General features: G+C 43.6%; 1 protein-coding gene across 3 annotated transcripts in view; it reads right to left on the bottom strand.

Annotated features, from left to right (window-relative positions):
* Nucleotides 1-19,114, bottom strand: part of LOC147301738 (CLIP-associating protein 1-A-like) — a 53,828-nt gene that overhangs the window by 18,846 nt on the left and 15,868 nt on the right. For 2 of the 3 annotated variants that reach the window (XM_086282646.1, XM_086282645.1), the window contains exons 9-20: nucleotides 8,561-8,695; nucleotides 8,372-8,448; nucleotides 8,173-8,265; nucleotides 7,938-8,083; nucleotides 7,681-7,816; nucleotides 7,264-7,334; nucleotides 6,423-6,482; nucleotides 5,047-5,124; nucleotides 4,759-4,926; nucleotides 3,500-3,546; nucleotides 3,028-3,231; nucleotides 174-269 (exon numbers count right to left, since the gene is read on the bottom strand). In XM_086282646.1, the coding sequence (XP_086138772.1) occupies nucleotides 174-269; nucleotides 3,028-3,231; nucleotides 3,500-3,546; nucleotides 4,759-4,926; nucleotides 5,047-5,124; nucleotides 6,423-6,482; nucleotides 7,264-7,334; nucleotides 7,681-7,816; nucleotides 7,938-8,083; nucleotides 8,173-8,265; nucleotides 8,372-8,448; nucleotides 8,561-8,695 (1,311 nt within the window). Of the gene's footprint in view, nucleotides 1-173; nucleotides 270-2,376; nucleotides 2,404-3,027; nucleotides 3,232-3,499; nucleotides 3,547-4,758; nucleotides 4,927-5,046; nucleotides 5,125-6,422; nucleotides 6,483-7,263; nucleotides 7,335-7,680; nucleotides 7,817-7,937; nucleotides 8,084-8,172; nucleotides 8,266-8,371; nucleotides 8,449-8,560; nucleotides 8,696-19,114 lie in introns of all 3 variants that reach the window. The other variant, XM_086282644.1, reaches the window with a different exon arrangement.

Here is a 19,114-nt window from a genome sequence, read left to right as displayed (position 1 = left end):
TTTAGGTTTCCAAATAAGTGGTAAGATTAGAAAAGTATGAAAAACAGTTACAAATCCATTTTTTAGTCACAGAAATGTTATTTAAGAAAAACGTTTATATTTTCTCTATGTATTTGAACAGACTGATATCTAAATTTGATCTATATCACTAAAAAAGCAGCAGAGTTACTCACGCTGGGACTGAGAGACGACTTTCCCTCGACTCCGGCCCCGTGTGTCTGTCACTGACGGACCGTTTCCTGAGCTTGTCCTCCTTGTTCGCACTCGACCTGCAGAGGCAGAGACGCAGGAAGACAAAAGCTCAAACACACTGAAGTCTTAAGACTGCTGTGACACTTCCTACATGTGTGCTTCATGCAGCAACAGAGGGACTGAGACTGAAGGGAGGAAAACCATACAGATCATCCTGAAGACCAGAGAAACACAGAGTCTGTCATCCATGAACACGAGCTTTAAATCCATAAAGACAGCAGACGGTAACATTAAAGGTGTTTTTGTGGGTAGCAGGGGTCACATGACAAGCATTTATTGGTCACTGAGAACAAATTGTTTCTCTAATGTCTCAGCTGCCAGATTCAAATGTGGAGACAGAAACAGATGGAGGAGATATAAAGACGCCACAACATTTACAGACTCAGAGAGGAATCTGTGCCTCATGCAGACGGAAGTCTCAACACGTCACCAACAACCTTTCATTCCGGGTTAACGAGCTGTAATGTGAGTGAACTGGTGCAAAGACTCAGGAACAATTACGTTATAAAGTTCACAGTAAAGGAGAGACACGTATACACACACATAGTAAATACAGCTGGCGTTGGTTGGGAGTCCCGCCTAACTCCATCTGGGTCACATGTCCTACATTTGGGTCCACTCAGCACCCCATCACCTCCTCCTCTCCTACATTAGGAGCTCTGTGTGTCTATGGGCTGCTTCTGTTTGATTCGTCTGCCTGATCAAATACGAGCAGAGACACATGACTGACTGCAGTCCTGCTTTTGTACATGTCTGTAGATGCAAGTGTGTCCTCTGCTTCCAGGAATCACTGGAAAGTCTGAGCAGCTGCTTCATGCACTGCAGAGAAAGCTTTTTTCCCCTAATCTGTGGATACAAACATCCTGAGCTCTGACATAGAACAACAAAGGCCATATCGTAACAGCTGCACAAGCCAAGAAGTGGAAGAAAACAGAAAGCAGGACAGTTTTTCATGGTCTCCATGTTCGCTGATGGGCAGGTGTTACAGCCAGACGAGTGTCAGAGCCTGGGTGACAGAGACGGGGTGATAAAGCATCCACCAGTGCCCTCAGGAGGTCGGCACTGCTTCTGCTTTGGAGGCACAGCGAGGATCAGGAGACTCTTTTGTGTTTTTTTTTTCTGTTGTCTTTTCAAGTATACATCAATCACAACGTGTGCCCGGGAAGCCTTCAGCCACAGTGTGCATCTGCGTCACAGCCAGCGATGAAGTGCTTTCTTCATCAGTAACTAGGCCGGTCTCTCTGTTCGCTTTCTGTCAACACAGACTGTGGAAGTTTAACCATGGCCGAGGCCACAGAGACGCACGTTTGTGAAGTCTTCCAAAAAAAAAAGGCAGCAGGAAAATATCTGTAAGTCAGTTACTCACAGGCTGAAAGGTTAATGTGAACAGTAAAAGGAGCCACAACTGCACGTAAAGCTCAAACGATGGCTACAGCGAAGAGTTTTAGGTTTATTTGGTTTCAAACTAGACACAAAGAAGTGAATTCAGCCTGCTCTGCAGCTGAGGGCTGAGTTAAAGGAGCCACAACAGCCACAACATCACAGGCTGTTCCTCTTATTTCTGACAGATCTGACACCACCATGCAGGGATGTGAATTACAGGATGAAACCCTACCGACACCAGCACAGGAAGGTATTTTGTTTACTGACCACATGGAGAGCAGTTCAAGCCTCCACGTACTGACAGCCAGAGCGGGACTTCAGAGTCAGTGAAGTCTGAGCTGTTTGCAGGCCGACTAACAGAGGACTAACACTGCACTTCTCAGGACAGGAAACGCTGATTTTTTCATTCTAATGCTTTACATTTATCTACATGTCAAAACTACAGCTGAGGAGCAGAATCAGTTATTTACACAATCAGCTGACTCTGTTCTCAAGCAAGGAAAAACTGCATGTGATCGTAAAACAACTTCAGACTCAAAGCAGAAGCTACGGCTACTTTGTAACTCTGTCATCATATTTGTCTTTGTAACCGCACAGGTTGGTAGTTTTCCAGGTGTGTGTGTGTGCGCGTGTGTGAGAAACTGGAGTAAACCATGCACAGACAGTCCATGCACTGATTACAGATGACCACCATTACAGAACTGATGGAGGTAAAACACCCACCACACCCACACAGCTTACCGTCTGCGTTAACAGACCACGAACCGTCTGACAAGCGAGCGAGGCCGGGAGAAACACAACAGGGTTTAGGGTCAACAGGTTAGGCTTTAGAGGGGCGGAGGAGGGGTGGTAGTGGGAGGGGGGCATACACAGCAAATTTGATTTGGATGGTGAGCTTATGATCAGATCAGATCAACCTGAGACAAATGCATGAACGGCCCACACCAATTTATTTATTTGAGATTGATTCAGTAATCGTATTATCAGCCAACATGACAATTATATAATGAAAAAATAGAAATAGCATCTTGATCCTGATCATAAGACCTCCTGCCTGAAAGACATCAAATTATATAAAAAGCAGCAGAATCTGAAGCTGAATAAATGCAATTATTCAAAGTATTTGTTTGGGTTTCATTAGCACCAAACAGCAGATGGTGATTTTTTTACTACAAACTTATTTTAGTTTTTGTTGTGTGAACTTTTGAGCCATCTTTTTGTTTTTTGTTTTTATAAAGTGTGCTCTGTGATTTTTGCATAAATCGGCCTGTGCTCGTGGTCGTGCTTTTAGGTTAAATACGTTGCTATAAGTGGAGCTGCTGGTCCAGTTTGCAGCTAGAAGCAACAGCAGAGTGTGGAGCAGGATAACTGCAACGTGAGCGGCTGTCTCACCCAGTGAAGCGTAGGATCCAGGAGGCAGCGCCGAGGCAGAGCTGAAGGGCGAGGCCGACGACGGCACAGTGGAGGGTACGGCAGGCATCCTCGTGCGGGCGGTGGCGCTGGCCGCAGCGTTTACGTCCACGTCGCTGCGGGAGCGCTGGAGTGAGCCGGGGGAGGAGGCGGCAGCCGGCATCCTGGAGGTGTGGGCGGGTTTGGCTGGAGAAGGACAGATAAAGTCAAACTGTTTAACGGCAAATCAACTTGATCAGAGGCAGATCAGATTAGATCACCTCTGGTGCCTTTTTTGCTTTAATAAATCGAATTTTCTTGCATTTAGGTGATAACAGAGCTTTTATTGAGGAACACACACTAGACAAATACGTGCTCCTCTTAAAGCTCAAAGAAAACATGACAGGAGATCATCTGCTGCACGCAGATTTAGGTTTTTCTAAATGAACAGAAGAGCCAAACAAATAGTCCTTACATCGGGCTGAGCTGCTCCCAACAGTGCTTTTTGCAGACAGAGGTCGACTGTGGAAGAAGCGAAAGAGAGAAGCTTGTTTAGAACAGCAAAGAAATGGTAAGTGTGAGATATCAACTGTCACAAAATCATTCAAGACTTCCCCCAAAAATCTGCCAGTGCTGCTCCTTTGTGTCAAAACAAAAGCCCTTTGACATGAGACTGAAACACTGATTGACCTGCATTTACAGCTGTGGAAAAGTATTCACTGTTTTCCTGATTTCTTTTTTTAAAACTAATAACTGGTTGTTCCACCGTTGGCAGCAAGAACTGCAAACAAGTGTTTGTGATAGCTGACAATGAGTCTTTCACATCACTGTGGAGGAATTCTGGCCCACTCTTCTCTGTAGAATTGTTTTAATTCAGACACATTGGAGGGTTTTCCAGCATGAACAGCCCGTTTAAGGCCAAAACATTTCAATCGGATTTAAGTGCAGACTTCGACTCGGCCACTTCTTCAGTGTATGAATTGATTACTTCTTCACACAGGGCGAGGTAGGTTGGATACATTTTACTTTAATGAATGAAATCATCATTTAAAAACTGCATTTTGTACGTATTCAAATGTGTGACAGAATACCACACTGTAATATCACAGTCCCACCTCATCAGCAGGACGGCTTAGTTACATTAGTTACATTAGTTACATTCTCTGCTGCTGTAAATCACATCTTTTAAAAAAAGACCATCTGTGACAAACAGCTCATCCGCGGCGCACACACACATCAACACAGCAGCTTTTTATTAGACGTGGACGGCACAAAGATCAATGAGGCCCTGAATATGTTAATGAGACAGGAGTCAAGTGACAGAGAGGAAAGAGACGGGAGCAAGAAAGTGATCTGCAAAGGCAGAAATTCATTCGAAGCGAATGAGCGGGCTGGTGTGGCAGCAGCACTACTGTATGTGACTACAGGACAAGTTTAAGCTTAAACCGCTTAATGCAGTCATTTCTATTCAGTCTATGACAGCAAAAAGATCAATAATCAGTCCAGGAGCAGAAAACTACACATAGATTAGATGTTTCCATTAATTCTACATTAAAGATATGTTATTGGGTGAGAACTAGTCTTCCATCCTTGTGTTTTCCTCTTTGTGAGAAGATAAAGAGATGTGAGTTAGTCAAAAAACTAGATGAAGGGCCACAAAGATTAAAACCTTTTCTCCCTTTATGACTTTAATCAATAAACTGATCAATCGGGGAGGAGGAGAGGAAGTCTCACTTGAGGCTCTCCTGAGAAGAGGAGGAGGAGCGGTCAGAGGCGGGCAGCGACATCAGACTGTCTCCGCTCCTCAGGTGAGCCTGCAGAGCTTTCTGATAGGACGACTCCAGGCCCTGGAACAGCTGCTCCGCCTCCCGGCTGAAGTGACTGTGGAAGCTCCAGTAACACCTGCAACATCAAGCCAGAGGGCCACAAACCTCCATTAGGGCACAGGCTGATAAACATTCTGCTTTTATGTCCTTTTCCTTTGTTTCTGTAGGTTTAAGGTGCGAGTGCGCTCAGACTTACTTTCTGGCCACAGAGCGAGCCTCAGCGTCTGCATCATGGATCCCTTTCTTTATAGTCTCCATTAAAACTGTGCCGTGCCTGCAGGTGGAGGAGAACAGGAAAACTGTTCGTGTACCTGCTTTCATTGAGAGGCAAACAATGCTTGAACATGCGCGTGTTTATTTGTGTGCTGATTTCTTTTCTCCATCCTCAGTGCTCCTTGTTGTTAAGATGTGTTTTATACATACATACATATATGGTGTCGACAATACCCAAAGCCTTTCAGGCTGAAAATAAGCAGGTTTAGGGACACATGGTTAGCTGAATGAAACGTTTATAAAACTTTAGGGTTTTGCCACCCTAAAACCTTTAAAGTTTGATCTAGGATATTTTAATAATATTTATTATTTTATCAGCTTAATGACTGTTACAGCTGCTTTAGCTTTGCTGCCACTTTTGCGTCCCACTGAGATCACTGTGGCTCAAAGTTTCAGTGGCGTTAACATTAAGTACAGTCAGTGAAGATAAAAACAGGCCAAACTACTCTGTCAAACTCAACCACCATGCATGCAGCACTATCTCACAGCTGTAATGACAGGAAGAGTCGCAGCCTGCACACGCCCCAGCATTAACTGCAGCAGTGACCTTTAAACTGCCATCTGCTGTGCAGCCTACACTCCATCAGCTCTGCTGGCACTTTAGTCTCTTACGGCTCTATTAATCAATATTTAGGGATGTTGCTCAGATTGTGCTGAATGTGCAACAGGAGGCAGTTGCATAGAGAACTTTACCAAATAAAGCACAAAGTGTGGATTTAAATCTGATGGAAAAAGTAAAACGATCACAGCTTGTGACCTTTTTTTTTAATAACAAAACCTAAAGAAAGGTACTGAGGTTCAAATCAAAGACCTAATTTTCTCAAATTAAAACATTTTTAGTCCTTTCTCTTAGTAAAACTGATTTGTAGCTCAATGACTCAGATCCGCACACAGACAGCCTCTGACTGAGTGATCGATGAGAACCAGAGCGCTCCCCTGACACTGAGGGGTCAGCTCGGGTTTCTCCCTGGCGGCGGCGGCTGCAGGAAGCAGCCGGGTGGAAACACAAAGAGCTTTTTGGTGGCAGACAGAGATCCCCCGGCATTGCCATGGAAACCGCTGAGACAGACCTTGACCCGGCCGGTGTCGCATTTCCTCACAAGGTAGCATGTAGCGCTCCGAGTGTCCCACAAATCACTGTCACTGCTATTGTTTTGTGTTTACTGCATGGCTCTCTGCGTATTCCACAGTTTACACACAGTTAGTGCTGAAGGCACGCCTCAGATACTACTAACCATTAATCCAACTAAACCTGTGAACCCCTGCCATCAGCTGACCCACTGTTCTATTTTTCCTCACCTCTCCAGACAGCTCGTCTGCCATTCCTGCAGCAGCAGGTCCAAGAACTCGAAGCAGCGCCTGCAAACAGGAAGAAAGCAATCAAATTATTTTTGAAATAATCATGAATATTAAAATCTAAATTAATGTAAAAATGAAGCAAGAAAGATATACATAAAAAATATTATAAAACAAATAAATATAAATAAAATTGAAATATATATAAAATAAAGCTAAATTAGAAAAAATATTAGAGTGAAATGAAAGAAAAAAAAGTTGATAAATTCACATTTAAAAATGTAAACAAATATTAATAAAATATATGAAAATATAACATAAACACATGAATATAAATGTAATAAAAAGCTTAATTAAAAGAAAATACTGGGATGAAATTAAAACAAGAAATGAGGAAATAATAATAATAAAACATGTTTATAATTAAGAAAATAAATAAGTATTAAAATAATATAATTTACATAATACGGACTTACGGTGTAAAAATTACTACTTATAAAATAAAAAAGGAAAAATACTTAAAAAAGAAATTACATATGTATGAAAACAAAAACAAAATATAGAAAACACAAAAATAAAGGAAAAAACTAAAAACACAATACTACATATACAGATAAAAATAAATTAAACAAAGACAACATGAATCAAAAATAAACATGATAAAAAAAAATACCATCAACAATAATAAATTAATGATAAATATAAACATATAATTATAATAATAAAAACTATAATAAAACAAACTGAACTCAAAGAAACTGGAAAAAAATAAAACCACACTAAAATATTATGAAACAATTATAAAGACAAAAACGATCAAAGAGAAAATGTGAGTGTGTCTCACCTTCGCACAGCCACAGATTTGGAGGTACAGTTGCTGGTGATGATGGGGATGAGGCGTGGGTAGTGTGTGTGCTGTTGAGAAAAAGGCAGAAGGAGCTCTCTTAATTTACTTCAGACAGACAAGCTCCTGCATTTGAATTCATTTAAAAAGAAATTTGTTCCATCTGACAACAGTCAAGTCTTTTCTTCTGGACATGAAATGTGATTTGATCAAATTTTCTGTGAAATCCATCCTGTTATGACATCAGGCTAACATTGTTATGTCTGGAGAACATGTTCAGATCAGATAGAGCAGCTAAGTCAGACCATGCATGGATGAAGATTTAATAGGTTTAAAGTTAAACTTTTTTCTTCCTTGAATGTCATAGTCAGTGATCAGCATCGAAACCGCTCGCAGCCTCTGCTTTATCGCACGTACTCTGAGGATGAGATGGATGGCGGCCACGCCGGACGTGGCCATGACTTTGGCACTGTTGGGGACCAGGTTGAGGAGTATTGGCATGATGGCCTCTGCTGCGTGATCGAACCGGTTGCCGAGCACTGACGACAGGTGTCTGATGGATGGAGAGGAAGACAGATGGATTCATTTCAGCTGTGCACTAATGACAGGCAGGAGGAGACGATCAGCCTGGTTTTATTTTCCTTTTCTTTTATCTTGTGAGCCATGTGCCTTACCCCAGAGTGATGCAGGCCTCCCTCACCACCTGAGATCGCAGGTCCTTGGCAGACAGCTTGAACGCCGCCTCCATGAGACGCAGCTGCTGCAGGAAGCCGTCGAACTCTGGTGCACCGGCCAGTAGCAGCGAACGCACTTTCTTCAGCTGGTGGAGCACAAAAAAAGTTCAGTACACACACACCTTCACTGATATTTCAAACTGAGGCGAGGGCCAAGGTCAGGACATGTCCTTACAGCTGCCACTCTCAGCTCCCAGTCCCGCTTGTCGTCCGACAGCACGTCACGAATCTTCGTCATGGCTTCCTCCACCTCCCTGTTAGAGTAGATCTGATGGAGGAGAGAGAGAGGAGAAGGTCCACACACGAGCAGGAGTCTTACTCCCTGCAGATGGAGACGGTCAGCCGTTTGAAGTACATGTCACATATGTACTAACCTGCACTGTGGGAACATCTTCAAACGCCTGGATGAAGTCCTCCTCATCCACGGCTCCAGCACTGGACCCGTCCCTCCCTGCAGAAAACACAGCAGAAAGAATTACAGATCCACAAAACGCAAAAACTGTCATCTTATTTTTTTTTACATCCTCATGAATAAATTTGGGTGGCGATGCGGTGGTTCTGACCTGCAGACTTGCTGCCGGGGGCAGGGCGTTGAAATGAACCCATGCTCACCGCCTTCCTCCCGGACAGCGAGGTTCCTTTGGACGAGGACGAGGAGCGGCCGCCGTCCACCGAGTCATCGTCCTCGAAGTTCTTGTCTGTTGGGGAGGAAGAAAAGAGAGGGACAGTCATGTGACTGAACAACAAAGTTCTCACAAAGAAAAACGCCACTGCTGAGCATCCAAACAATGCGGCGCAGCAGGAGGACTCTGACATTTCTGCGATTGGACTTCAGCTGACGCAGAGGGCATAACTCGCATTCCTGTAACACCGAATTAGCGAGCTGGTAATGGCGAGGAGGGCAGCAGGTCAGAGACACAATGCCCTGACAATAAAGACAACAATTAGCCCTGTGTTCCCAGCCAGAGCGACCACAGGAGGACCGACTCACATCCTCAGGGCAACCATCTGAAAACTGACTACATTTATCCTCCACACTCTCAGATTTTATGATTATTATAAACAAATAAAAGCTTTGCTTCATCAGAGAGTCACACTGATGGTTTCCCTTATCTCCCCTGCTTGATACTGACACATTATCGCATACAAATGATCATTTATGAGACAATCCGCTGGTTTCAGACTCTCCAATGTGAATATTTGTTGCTGTCATACATCATTATAGATATGATAAATGGACACGGGTCATACTGAGTATTTTTATTACTTATCTTTAACAAACAAATGTTTTAGTCCAGCTAGTTACACACTGCTATAATGCCAAATATATATTTAATTAATGATGTCAGTGTATGTACACATAAACCCACTGAGCCTCAAAGTTCTTTACGTGCTCAGTTTTTTTCTACTCTAGGATCTGAACATGAGACTGATCCCAAAAAAAGAAGCATATATCCCTAATTATACAGACACCTACCTGCTGTTTACAAGGCCCCGTTTTGAAAGTAAAAAACGTTAGAGGAGGAGCTAAAGCATGACAGCCCAGTATAAGACAAGTATGGATTATTTTGAATTGTGAACCATGCAAAGCTATGGTAGCATAGTAAATGAATACACTAATAAAATAATTTGTTGCCCTTTAGAAACAGGAAACAATCATTCTGAGTAAAATGCAGCTGAAATATATATTATCAAAATTAATCATTAAGGGAAATGTGTTTGGTATAAACTGAATATATGCTAAATAGTACATTTCATTTGATCAGATTCCACTAAATTAAATATTTTACATTGTTCTTTTAAATAAAACTTACATGTAATCTAATTACTAATTAAAACCAGTTTTCTGAGAGTAAAGATTGTGGATGTGGAAATGAGCAGAGCACATGGCGATGTCTTTGTCTTCTCTTCCTGTCATGTAAAACAAACAGGCAACAAATCCTCACAATTCAGGGGCCAGATCTGGAGAATATCCAGCAAACCATCTGTTTCACCTCTAATCATTATAAATATAATCTATTACATTTGAACTGATCAGTAATTGAACCAAAATACAGCAACAAGAAGCAGCTGAAAGAGGCCCAGCCCTGTGCAGATGTCTCCTGCGGTGGACGCCAGAGCGCCACGTGAGCCCCCCTCAGCACAGGAATCTGCCAGGCCAGCAATCAATCCTTTTTCATTATTTAGAGTTTCAACACACACACGCACACACAAACACACACAGAGCAGCAGGGAGCTGAGCCAACACATCAGTCATGTGACATCAGGTTGGAGGTCTTCCTCACAGCATAACACACTGTGAGTGTGTGTGAGGGAAAAACACAGCCTCACCTGTCACCTCAAGTTCAGCACGCTAACACAAACAGAGCGCGACACCGAGAGAGGACCAGGACGGTGACAAACATGTTAGCACCAGATGAAAATCCAGCCACAGCAGCTCTGAAACTACAGCTACTAACAGCGTGACATAAGAAGACGTTTGGACGGCGCTTTGCTTTCTGTCGATCGATGAATTTAATCTTATCACGGCTTCTCTGAGAGGGGTATCATCATCACCAGTGTGCTGTCTTACTGTTAAAAAGCCTTGTAAAAGCCTCGGGTGATGTTTCATAAGGAAAAAAGAAAAGCCTGCGTCGGTAAAGCTACTTTCTGATCAACAATCTGTTTTCATATGTTGCAGGTCGGACATTAGCCGGTCTTTAACCTGCTTGCTCCTAATTACAGGAGTCTTTTCTTTTTACTTTAAACATCGCGGCTTTGACTCAGAGAGGGTCATCTGTTAATCGAAACTCTGGAGGAGACATATGCCGACATATGTCAGCAAAGATAATGACTCGAGTGTGAGGTTAAAAGGGCTTAGGTACAGAATAAAGAGAGCACTTGTATGAGCGTGTGGGTGAATGAGGCTTATTGTAAGCAAGTACTATAAGTGTTTAATCTGAGTAGAAGATGACCGTAAAAGTACCAGTCCATTCAAACTCAACACAGGCACAGGCTCTTGAAACACACAGACGATTTCCAGCAGTGAGAATGTGTCTGAGGCAGAATATTTCCTGCTATTTTACATGAAAATAAAAGATTGTTACCAAACGGTACAGAAAAGACGACAATTTCAGTGCATCAGTCCAAACATCCACCTGGCTAACAGTGAACCACTGAGGTTACATTTTAGCCACAACCTAAAGAAGCACAGCTTTGAATCAAGCCTCATAATTCTTCAGTTCTAACCTCTGCCTGTTAAGTAAAGGAACAGACGTGACCATAAACATAAGAGTAAACAGGCCCTCGGTGGATTTCAGAAGTTACTTACTGTACTTGTGTGAGGATTCTTACAAATGCCAGAGACAAAGAAAACGAGGTGACAACAGCCCTCAAAGTGCACCACAGACATCATTTACAGAATCAGAGGAGGATGGGCGACAGAATGAAGCCTTTCACATCAGATTTAACCTTCACGGCTGAGTTTTTATCAGCTCGTCCTTCCACTCTGATCACACACAAGTAGATTAAAAGTTTCAGTGTTTACTCATCACACTTGCTCCTGCAGCTTCCTGACCTGAACCCTAACACACATCACTTCCTATGCATTGTCCACACAACAATCCAGCAGAGAGCAGGCCAGGAAAAGACAAAATCCTGCTGTGTTTACGATCGAGACCAGGCACACGCGTTCCCCCTGGAATCACAGCTGTACCCGCACCGCACCTTCATCACCGATCACGGCTGCGAATCGATATCAATATTTGATTTAGTCCAGAGGAAGAGGAGCTTACAGGAGCAGATCCGCCTGCAGACCAGTTTCCTCAGCATGCCGGCAGACAGACAGGCAGACAGACAGACAGTCAGGTGGTCCTCCGCTCCTCTGTGCTCCTCACATCTTTTCCTCCAGCTGTGGAGGGAAAAGAGGGGAGGGAGAAGCCGAGCCTCCCCCCTCTCTCCTGTCAGGGAGCATGTGCTCCCAAACGCTCTTCCTCTGCGTCTTCGTCCTCTAATTCAAACACGCTCGCAGTGAGGACAGAGGATGGAGGAAGAGGAAGAGAGGGGATACAGAGGAGTGATAGAGGTGGGAGGGGAGGAGGGGAGGAGCAGACCAATGGGAGGAGGAGAGGAGGAGATGGGAGGGGTCGCTTAGGGGACAAACCCCTGCGGTTTCTGAAGCGGAGGCGGTGCTGGTGGGCGGCGCTAGAGATGAGGGACAGCTACGGAGCCGTGATGACTCAGGAAAGAGGGAGGAGGGTGGGAGGGTCGGTCTCTATAGGAAGCCGGTCCCCTGTCGGCGTTAACGTCAGGCGTGGAACCTCCACCAAGGTTCCTCCGTCAGCCCACAGCAGCAGCAGCAGCTTTATCTCAGCAAGGTCACTGCAGCTCCACACGTGTGAGAAACTTCACTGTTAGCGCTGAGGTGGAGCAGGAGGAGGCTGAGTGATGTCACAGAGTCTGTGTGTAAAATAACAGTTTCTAGCGTATGTCATCTGATCTGGACGAGACCCAACGCTGTTTTTAGGTTATACAGATTTATTGATATTATAATTGACTTATTATTATATTTGTGTTCTGACAGGAGCTGAGTACCGTAACTGTAGTACAGCATAGCTTTACTTTTTAAATCCCACACTATACCCACTATACACGAAATCTTGTGACATAAAGTGAAATATGAGGATCAGATTAATCTGAGAAAGCGTGACTGAAGGCCTGAAGGAGGAGCAAATAAACTTATGTGCGATTAGAACTCGGCCATCAGTGTGAAATCAATTTTGATGAAGTCGCATTAAAGGTGGACCTAAAATTAACTGCGCATAGAAATAATGATAAACCATCAGGTTTCTATTACGAAGTAATAATAAAAAGAGAAATTCTTCACATGTTGTTGTTGAGAGGCCCGTTTTGTTTCACTTCACATATCTGTGTGATATCATATTCCTCTTTTAGGTTGTGTTGCGCTATTTTGTTCAGGCATTTGGCAAGAAGGGAAAATCCTCCTCACATTCCTGCTCAGATGTGACTGACAGAGCTGATCCTGTCCACTCATGACAGCTCTCGTGATTCCACAGCTCTCTGTTGTGACCGTTTGTCACAGAGAGCTGCTGAGGAGGGCAGGAAGTCAGACAGAGGAACGGCATAGAGCATCTGGTCTTTTTTCAAAATAAAAGACACTATGAAAAATACGTTTGCTTCTGAAGTTCTCTCAGTGCGATCTGAAGCTGCGAGAAGCACCCAGTTAACCCAGCACCATCACAGTGATGTAAGAGTTGGTTTTTCTTTAAGTAACCAACCAACACTGCTGGTCTGCATGGATGATGCTTTGAGCCCTGACTGCACAAACTGTAACGCCATCAAAGCATCACAATCATTCATAATCATGTCTGAGGAGAGCCTGACCTGCTGTGGTCTTCATCTCTGAGCTAACGTATCATACATAGACCAATACTGACCGACCTGCCCGCCCCATCGTGCCTCCAGACCTGCCACTGCTTCGTCCACCACTTTACACAGGCAGCCATCCAAGCCAGCCACATGGCTCACATGTGCAAAGACGACAAAGGTGAGCAGAAAATGTCAATTAAAGTCTCCAATATATGGCCATCGCTCCATTTCTTCTTCAGTTCAACTTTTCAGCCAATCAGCATTCAATCAACTCATAGATTCATCAACACGGGAGTACACGCTGTTGGCTTTGAATCATTTAAATTTCAGCAATCCATCTGTCTCAATCACAAAACAGACAACAACACGGTGCTATAAACTACAAACATGGCGCTTAAACCCTACATTACCCAGGCTCAGCACAAGGTTCATTTTCTTTTAGAAAGTAGATGAAAGAAGATGTCTCTTTTACAAACCTATAAGCCGAGCTCTGATTGGCTCATGGGTTTTCCTCCCAGAGACAACAGCAATCAATAAATAAACACCAACTGTTTCAACTGCTATGCTGATCAAAGATTCAGAGGTTTAGGACTGATAATCAAATTTAACACGTCGTTTTAAAGAGACCGAGAGTGTCTCAGAGTGACTTCAGTTGACTGTTAAATGCACCCTCTGAATGCAAGCAGAGCACCTCCACCTTTAACCCCTCAGGAGAAAACACACAGACACTCCCCCTGCTGTCACCGTCAGCTTCATTTATATTCATCAGCATAACCTTGAAGGTCAGACAGCAGAAACTGCTCAGTCTGGTTTAAACAGTTTTCCGATCAAAGGAGATACTCGTGCACATTATATGTCAGAAAGCTGCTCTGCTTCCACAAGATGGCACAGTTACCACACTTAATGCTGACAGTTAGAGCCATAACACATTTCCTTTCACATCCTCGTTCTTCTAGTACACGGGCAGGGAAACAGGAAGACAGCGCGGACATGCAGAAGGTCAAGAATAAAAATAACAAAATATCAGTTCTTCAAATACTTAAAACAGTTTAAAGAATCATTTCCTACATTTCTTACTCTATCTTCTTCTTGCACTGTTGTCGTGTTTTTGCTTCATTTTTGAAATATCTAACAATCTCAGCGGCCTATAAATAAATGAACTGCCTCAACAAGTCTTCATTCATATAAATAATAATGGATTGGATTTATATAGCACTTTTCAAGGCACCCAAAGCGCTTTACAATGCCACTATTCATTCACTCTCACATTCATACACTGGTGGAGGCAAGCTACAGTTGTAGCCACAGCTGCCCTGGGGCAGACTGACAGAAGCGAGGCTGCCATATCGCGCCATCGGCCCCTCTGGCCAACACCAGTAGGCAAGTAAGGTAAAGTGTCTTGCCCAAGGACACAACGACCAGGACAGCGAGCCCAGGGATTGAACTGGCGACCTTCCGGTTACAGATGCGATTCCCAACCCCCTGAGCCACGGTCGCCCAGTAAATCTGTCCCTTCACGCTTTTTCACAGTGATGCAAAACAATAAGCCCTCAGTATCACTACATGCACATCCTGAATGTATGCTTAAGAAACACCATCTTGAGTTTAAACAGAGTAAACAGAAACGCTCAGAGGATGGACACAGGATGAAAAAAAGCACCAACACATAGTTCTTTACACACAGAGCAGCTCTGAGATGTGTCTAGAGTATCAGTCGGACTGATGACTCCCAAGGGTTTAATGCAAACTGCTCCACTGAGAGCAGGAGGACAGTTTAGATGGATGAACACTGGTGTGTTTTCTCAGTAAAGAGATCTCTGTTAGCGTCCCAGGACCTGGCGTCCACATATGTGGACATCACATTTTGGGTTGTCTAGACCAAAATACTAAATTGTGCTCTACAAGGGCGTGATATCCACTTACGAGGACATTATACTGCCACTGTTTGAAATTTAATGTGAATGTCCTCATATGTGAATCTCATTTTTCTCAGAAACAAAAATCAGGTAAAAAAAAATTAAAAAAAAATCACGTAATTCTTTGTTTTTACATTCATCAGGTTCCAATCAGCCCAAATAGCAAAGAGAAATTAAAAATGCATGCCATGGAAGAGTTCAGGTCTTACATATACATATGAAATATGTGTAGCTGTATTTGTATTTTTAAGCTTAGAACAGAGGCGGAGCTGCTTTCTTAGAACCAACAACATTTCTGAAGTGAAAGCTAAGACTACAACTTAGAGCCACGTTTTTCATTTCCAACAGTGAGTCAGCCCCCATAGACTCCCATGTTAAACTGTTAAATTTCAGCCTTCATAACAATCGCAAAGGAGGTGAATTTATTCTAATTCACCTGTTCAGGTGTATCAAGGCTTAAAGTGTGTATTATTAGGGCGAGTGACATCTTTAACTGACAGAGTCAGCTGACAGTCCCTGAGCTGGATCTCTGGAGCATGTTGTTGCTTTCTGGAGCATTTTATATACAAAAAATTTAAAATATTTTACAATTTCACTGGTGTCAGTGGGCTAAATGATCCATCGTTTGGACCATTTGGGAGCCAAATCTCACATTTTAATGGCTTTACTTTGCTAAAAACAAAACAAAACCCCTCAAATCTCCATTTTTTTTCTTGGGTTTTGTACTAACAGTTTCATATAAAGAGAGTTTTGGGAGATTACATGAAAAAAAGTAAATAGTGTTTGACATGTTAAATATGTGAAGTTCGCTGTTACTTTTACAGCTTTACCACAGAGATATAAACAACTGCTCCCACCTGACAGATCCACACTTACGACTAATAATCATAATCGAACAAATCTAACAAAGCGACTGTGACTAACTATGCACCTCCTCGCCACGCCAGGTCACAAGTTTCCCTCCTGGCAGCGTCTCACAGTCTTCGGGGAGCTTGGACACTGATGGGGTCTGACAGCTGATCGCCCTGATGCAAATGCACAAAATGACCGGGGAGGAGGTGAAGCGTTTACGAAGGGAGGTGTTACATCACAGACCTGGGAAGAAACCTGAGACTGGGGAGCGTGGGAGAACAGACTCACAGCGGGTTATCCCTTCCTGCACGGATCAAATCAGCCTTTTTAACCCCCCGCCCCGCCTTTGGAGGCTTCAGCATAAAAAAAAAAACCCAACAATTACATGATCAGGCAACCACAGGCTTAAGGTAACACTTCAACACCTCCCTGCCTTTCACCTGCAACAACAGTGGGAGGAGCATTCCCACAGAAATCTCAGGCTTCGGTCACGTTTTCTCATCAGATTACAGCCAAGAACACACTGTGGAGTTACAGCGTGTCAGAAAACATGTCTCACCTTGAAAACACAAAGAAAAGCAGCAGATCTGTACATCTGAGAGGTCGAAGAGGTTAAGGTTGAATATTTTTGCTTCATATTGCAGCTCAGACTGCTGCTGGTCTGTGGATGAAGCTGAGGAACCACAAAGAGGCCTCTGCCATCTTCATTTTAATTCTCTCAAACTGAGACAAGAAGTGCTGGGAAAAGTTTGTGAACAATTTTTAATATTTTTGCATAAATACAAACTAAAACATCATCAAATTTTTAAACTAGTCCTGAAAGGCCCCCTGCATGCTGTCAGCCATCAGCAGTGTCTGCTTCATGCTGCGCTTCTTAAGCAAAGCTCAGTTTTTCCAGCTCACAGTTTGATCTGCAAACAGATTAATTCATGTTTACTGAAGCAGAAAGTTAGAACTGCCTGTTTCTTTACCTCCGTTTTCTCCTGTTTCTTGGGATTAAACTGCTTTGAGTTACTGTCCCCATCCTTTTTACATATCACGCTTCACTGTTTAGACCCCTGTTTTAGCAGGAACTCAGTCACATTTTCAGGCGGGTGTGCAACAAACAGATTCTAACTAAACAAACTGAATTCAAATGTTATACTTGGAAACCTCTTTATTATGAAAGGTCTGAACATGCGCAGCTATGTAGATGTTTGTGTGTCGGGTTTTGAGGGTCAGCCAGTCTTGATTCCTGTTGGGAGTGAACATTTCCTGTCTGGTGTCCTTGTGTCTTTGTGGAGAGGACGGTTCCTGTTGTGTCGTTGGACAAACCCTCAGAGCTCCAGTCAGATAATTTTAAAGTCTGGAAAAACTGCATCCCTGCACCTCTGAATGTTTGTGGTGTCAGAGGTCAAGGCCCAAACCTTTAAAATAACAACCGATCTTAACCGATCAGGTCAGTACTACAGCACCCAGCAGCGAGTTAGAGGCTGTGAGCCCTCGGTCTTTGTTCTTTTATTATTCTGTTTTCCAAACAGCCGGGGGAGTCTCTGCGCTGCACCGTGTCCTTTCTGTCTCTGCACGGCCTTCATTATTCACGAGCTTTCCAACTGTGCAACCCAAGTCCTGCTGGCAGCCTGTACCTGGCCTCGTCTGTCAGCACCTCCCACCTGCGGGACCTCCTGCGTCACACAGCGAGGTCAGAGATAACACATGAAACCAAAAAAAATCCCAGAGCAGGAAAATGAAAGCGTTCGTCCCGACCGCAGATATGACGATCTGACGTGCAGAAGGTTATTTATGCGCACTGTGTGAGCTGCGGGGCTTCGGTAAAACTATGTAATGAGATCACATGCTCAGGATCAATGTTAACATCCCTTCACTGTGTTATGGCTGCTTTAAGAATACAGCCATAAATCAATTATTCATTCATAAGGGTTTAAATGGACTTGCCTCGAGCTCTGTCTCTGATTTATAACAGCTCTAATGTACAGGAGAGCAAAGTGATCAGAGAAGCAATGAGATCTGGTTGATGTCAGTTTTTAAACCACTAACACTTTACCTCCTATTTATCTGCTTTTATGACTTCTTTAAGCCTCCTTTAAGAAACAGACCTTGTTTCAAATCAGGTTCAAGCCTGACTTAACAGGTAATCTTCCTTTGAGAAACGCGAGTACTTCAACAACAAGCAGAACAGAGGCAGAAAGCAGCAGTTTTCCTCAAATTAAAGCAGTCATTTCTCCCAGGATACTGGGAACGAGTGAAATGCTTCAGCAGGAGCAGAGCAGCAGGATTACACACATCAGCGCGCTTCAGCTACTTGTGGCATTCGGATCCTAATTATGATGTAATTATGAAGGATTACAGAAAAAGTCGTTTCGTTAATCAACTCTCACATGAAGACAAACATGCAGCTCAGATCAGATGTCCTCCCTGAACTCTGCAGACGGTTACAGCAGGCCTGTAGGTTTCACAGAAAAATGCTCCGACTTGTTATTTACCTGCAAACGGCAGTCTGCTTGCAGAGGCGACACCGTCCCCTGTGGATCTGCAGGAGGACAAATGCTAGCGTCCTGTCAGCCACTCCGAGCTAACGCACTGCTGCCTGCCTCCTCCCTTCCCCTCCAACCCAGTCTTGTGACTGTAGGGACGACAGCTGACACTGCTCTTACAAAATAAGAGCCCTGGGCTCTGAGAGTAAAGGCACTTCTTCTTTGTGACTGACTCCCACTTTGTTTTATTATTCCTTTCTTTTCCTGCCTGTCACTCTGGTCCACTTCTCTGCTCTCTGTGACTCCCGTCCCTGTTTTCCAGGTCAGTATGAAGTTTCCTGCTCCTCTGCTGTGCGGCTGAAACACACTGATGAACACAAAAACCTTCCTAATTAGTTTTTTTTAAGTGACACCTTTCCCTGAAATAGATATTAATAGGCTGGCCGCTCTGTAATCTTCACCAGTCTTCATCAACAATCAGGCCGCGTGTCTGAGGAAAGTGAAATAA

This window comes from Aulonocara sp. 'chitande type north' Nkhata Bay, linkage group LG23, assembly GCF_057382095.1.
Source record: "Aulonocara sp. 'chitande type north' Nkhata Bay isolate Kocher_YH1m ecotype deep benthic linkage group LG23, A_spYH_male_GT1.1, whole genome shotgun sequence".
NCBI lineage: Eukaryota > Metazoa > Chordata > Actinopteri > Cichliformes > Cichlidae > Aulonocara > Aulonocara sp. 'chitande type north' Nkhata Bay.
Note: the sequence above shows the minus strand (reverse complement) of the source record. Positions and strands in the feature narration are given on the sequence as shown.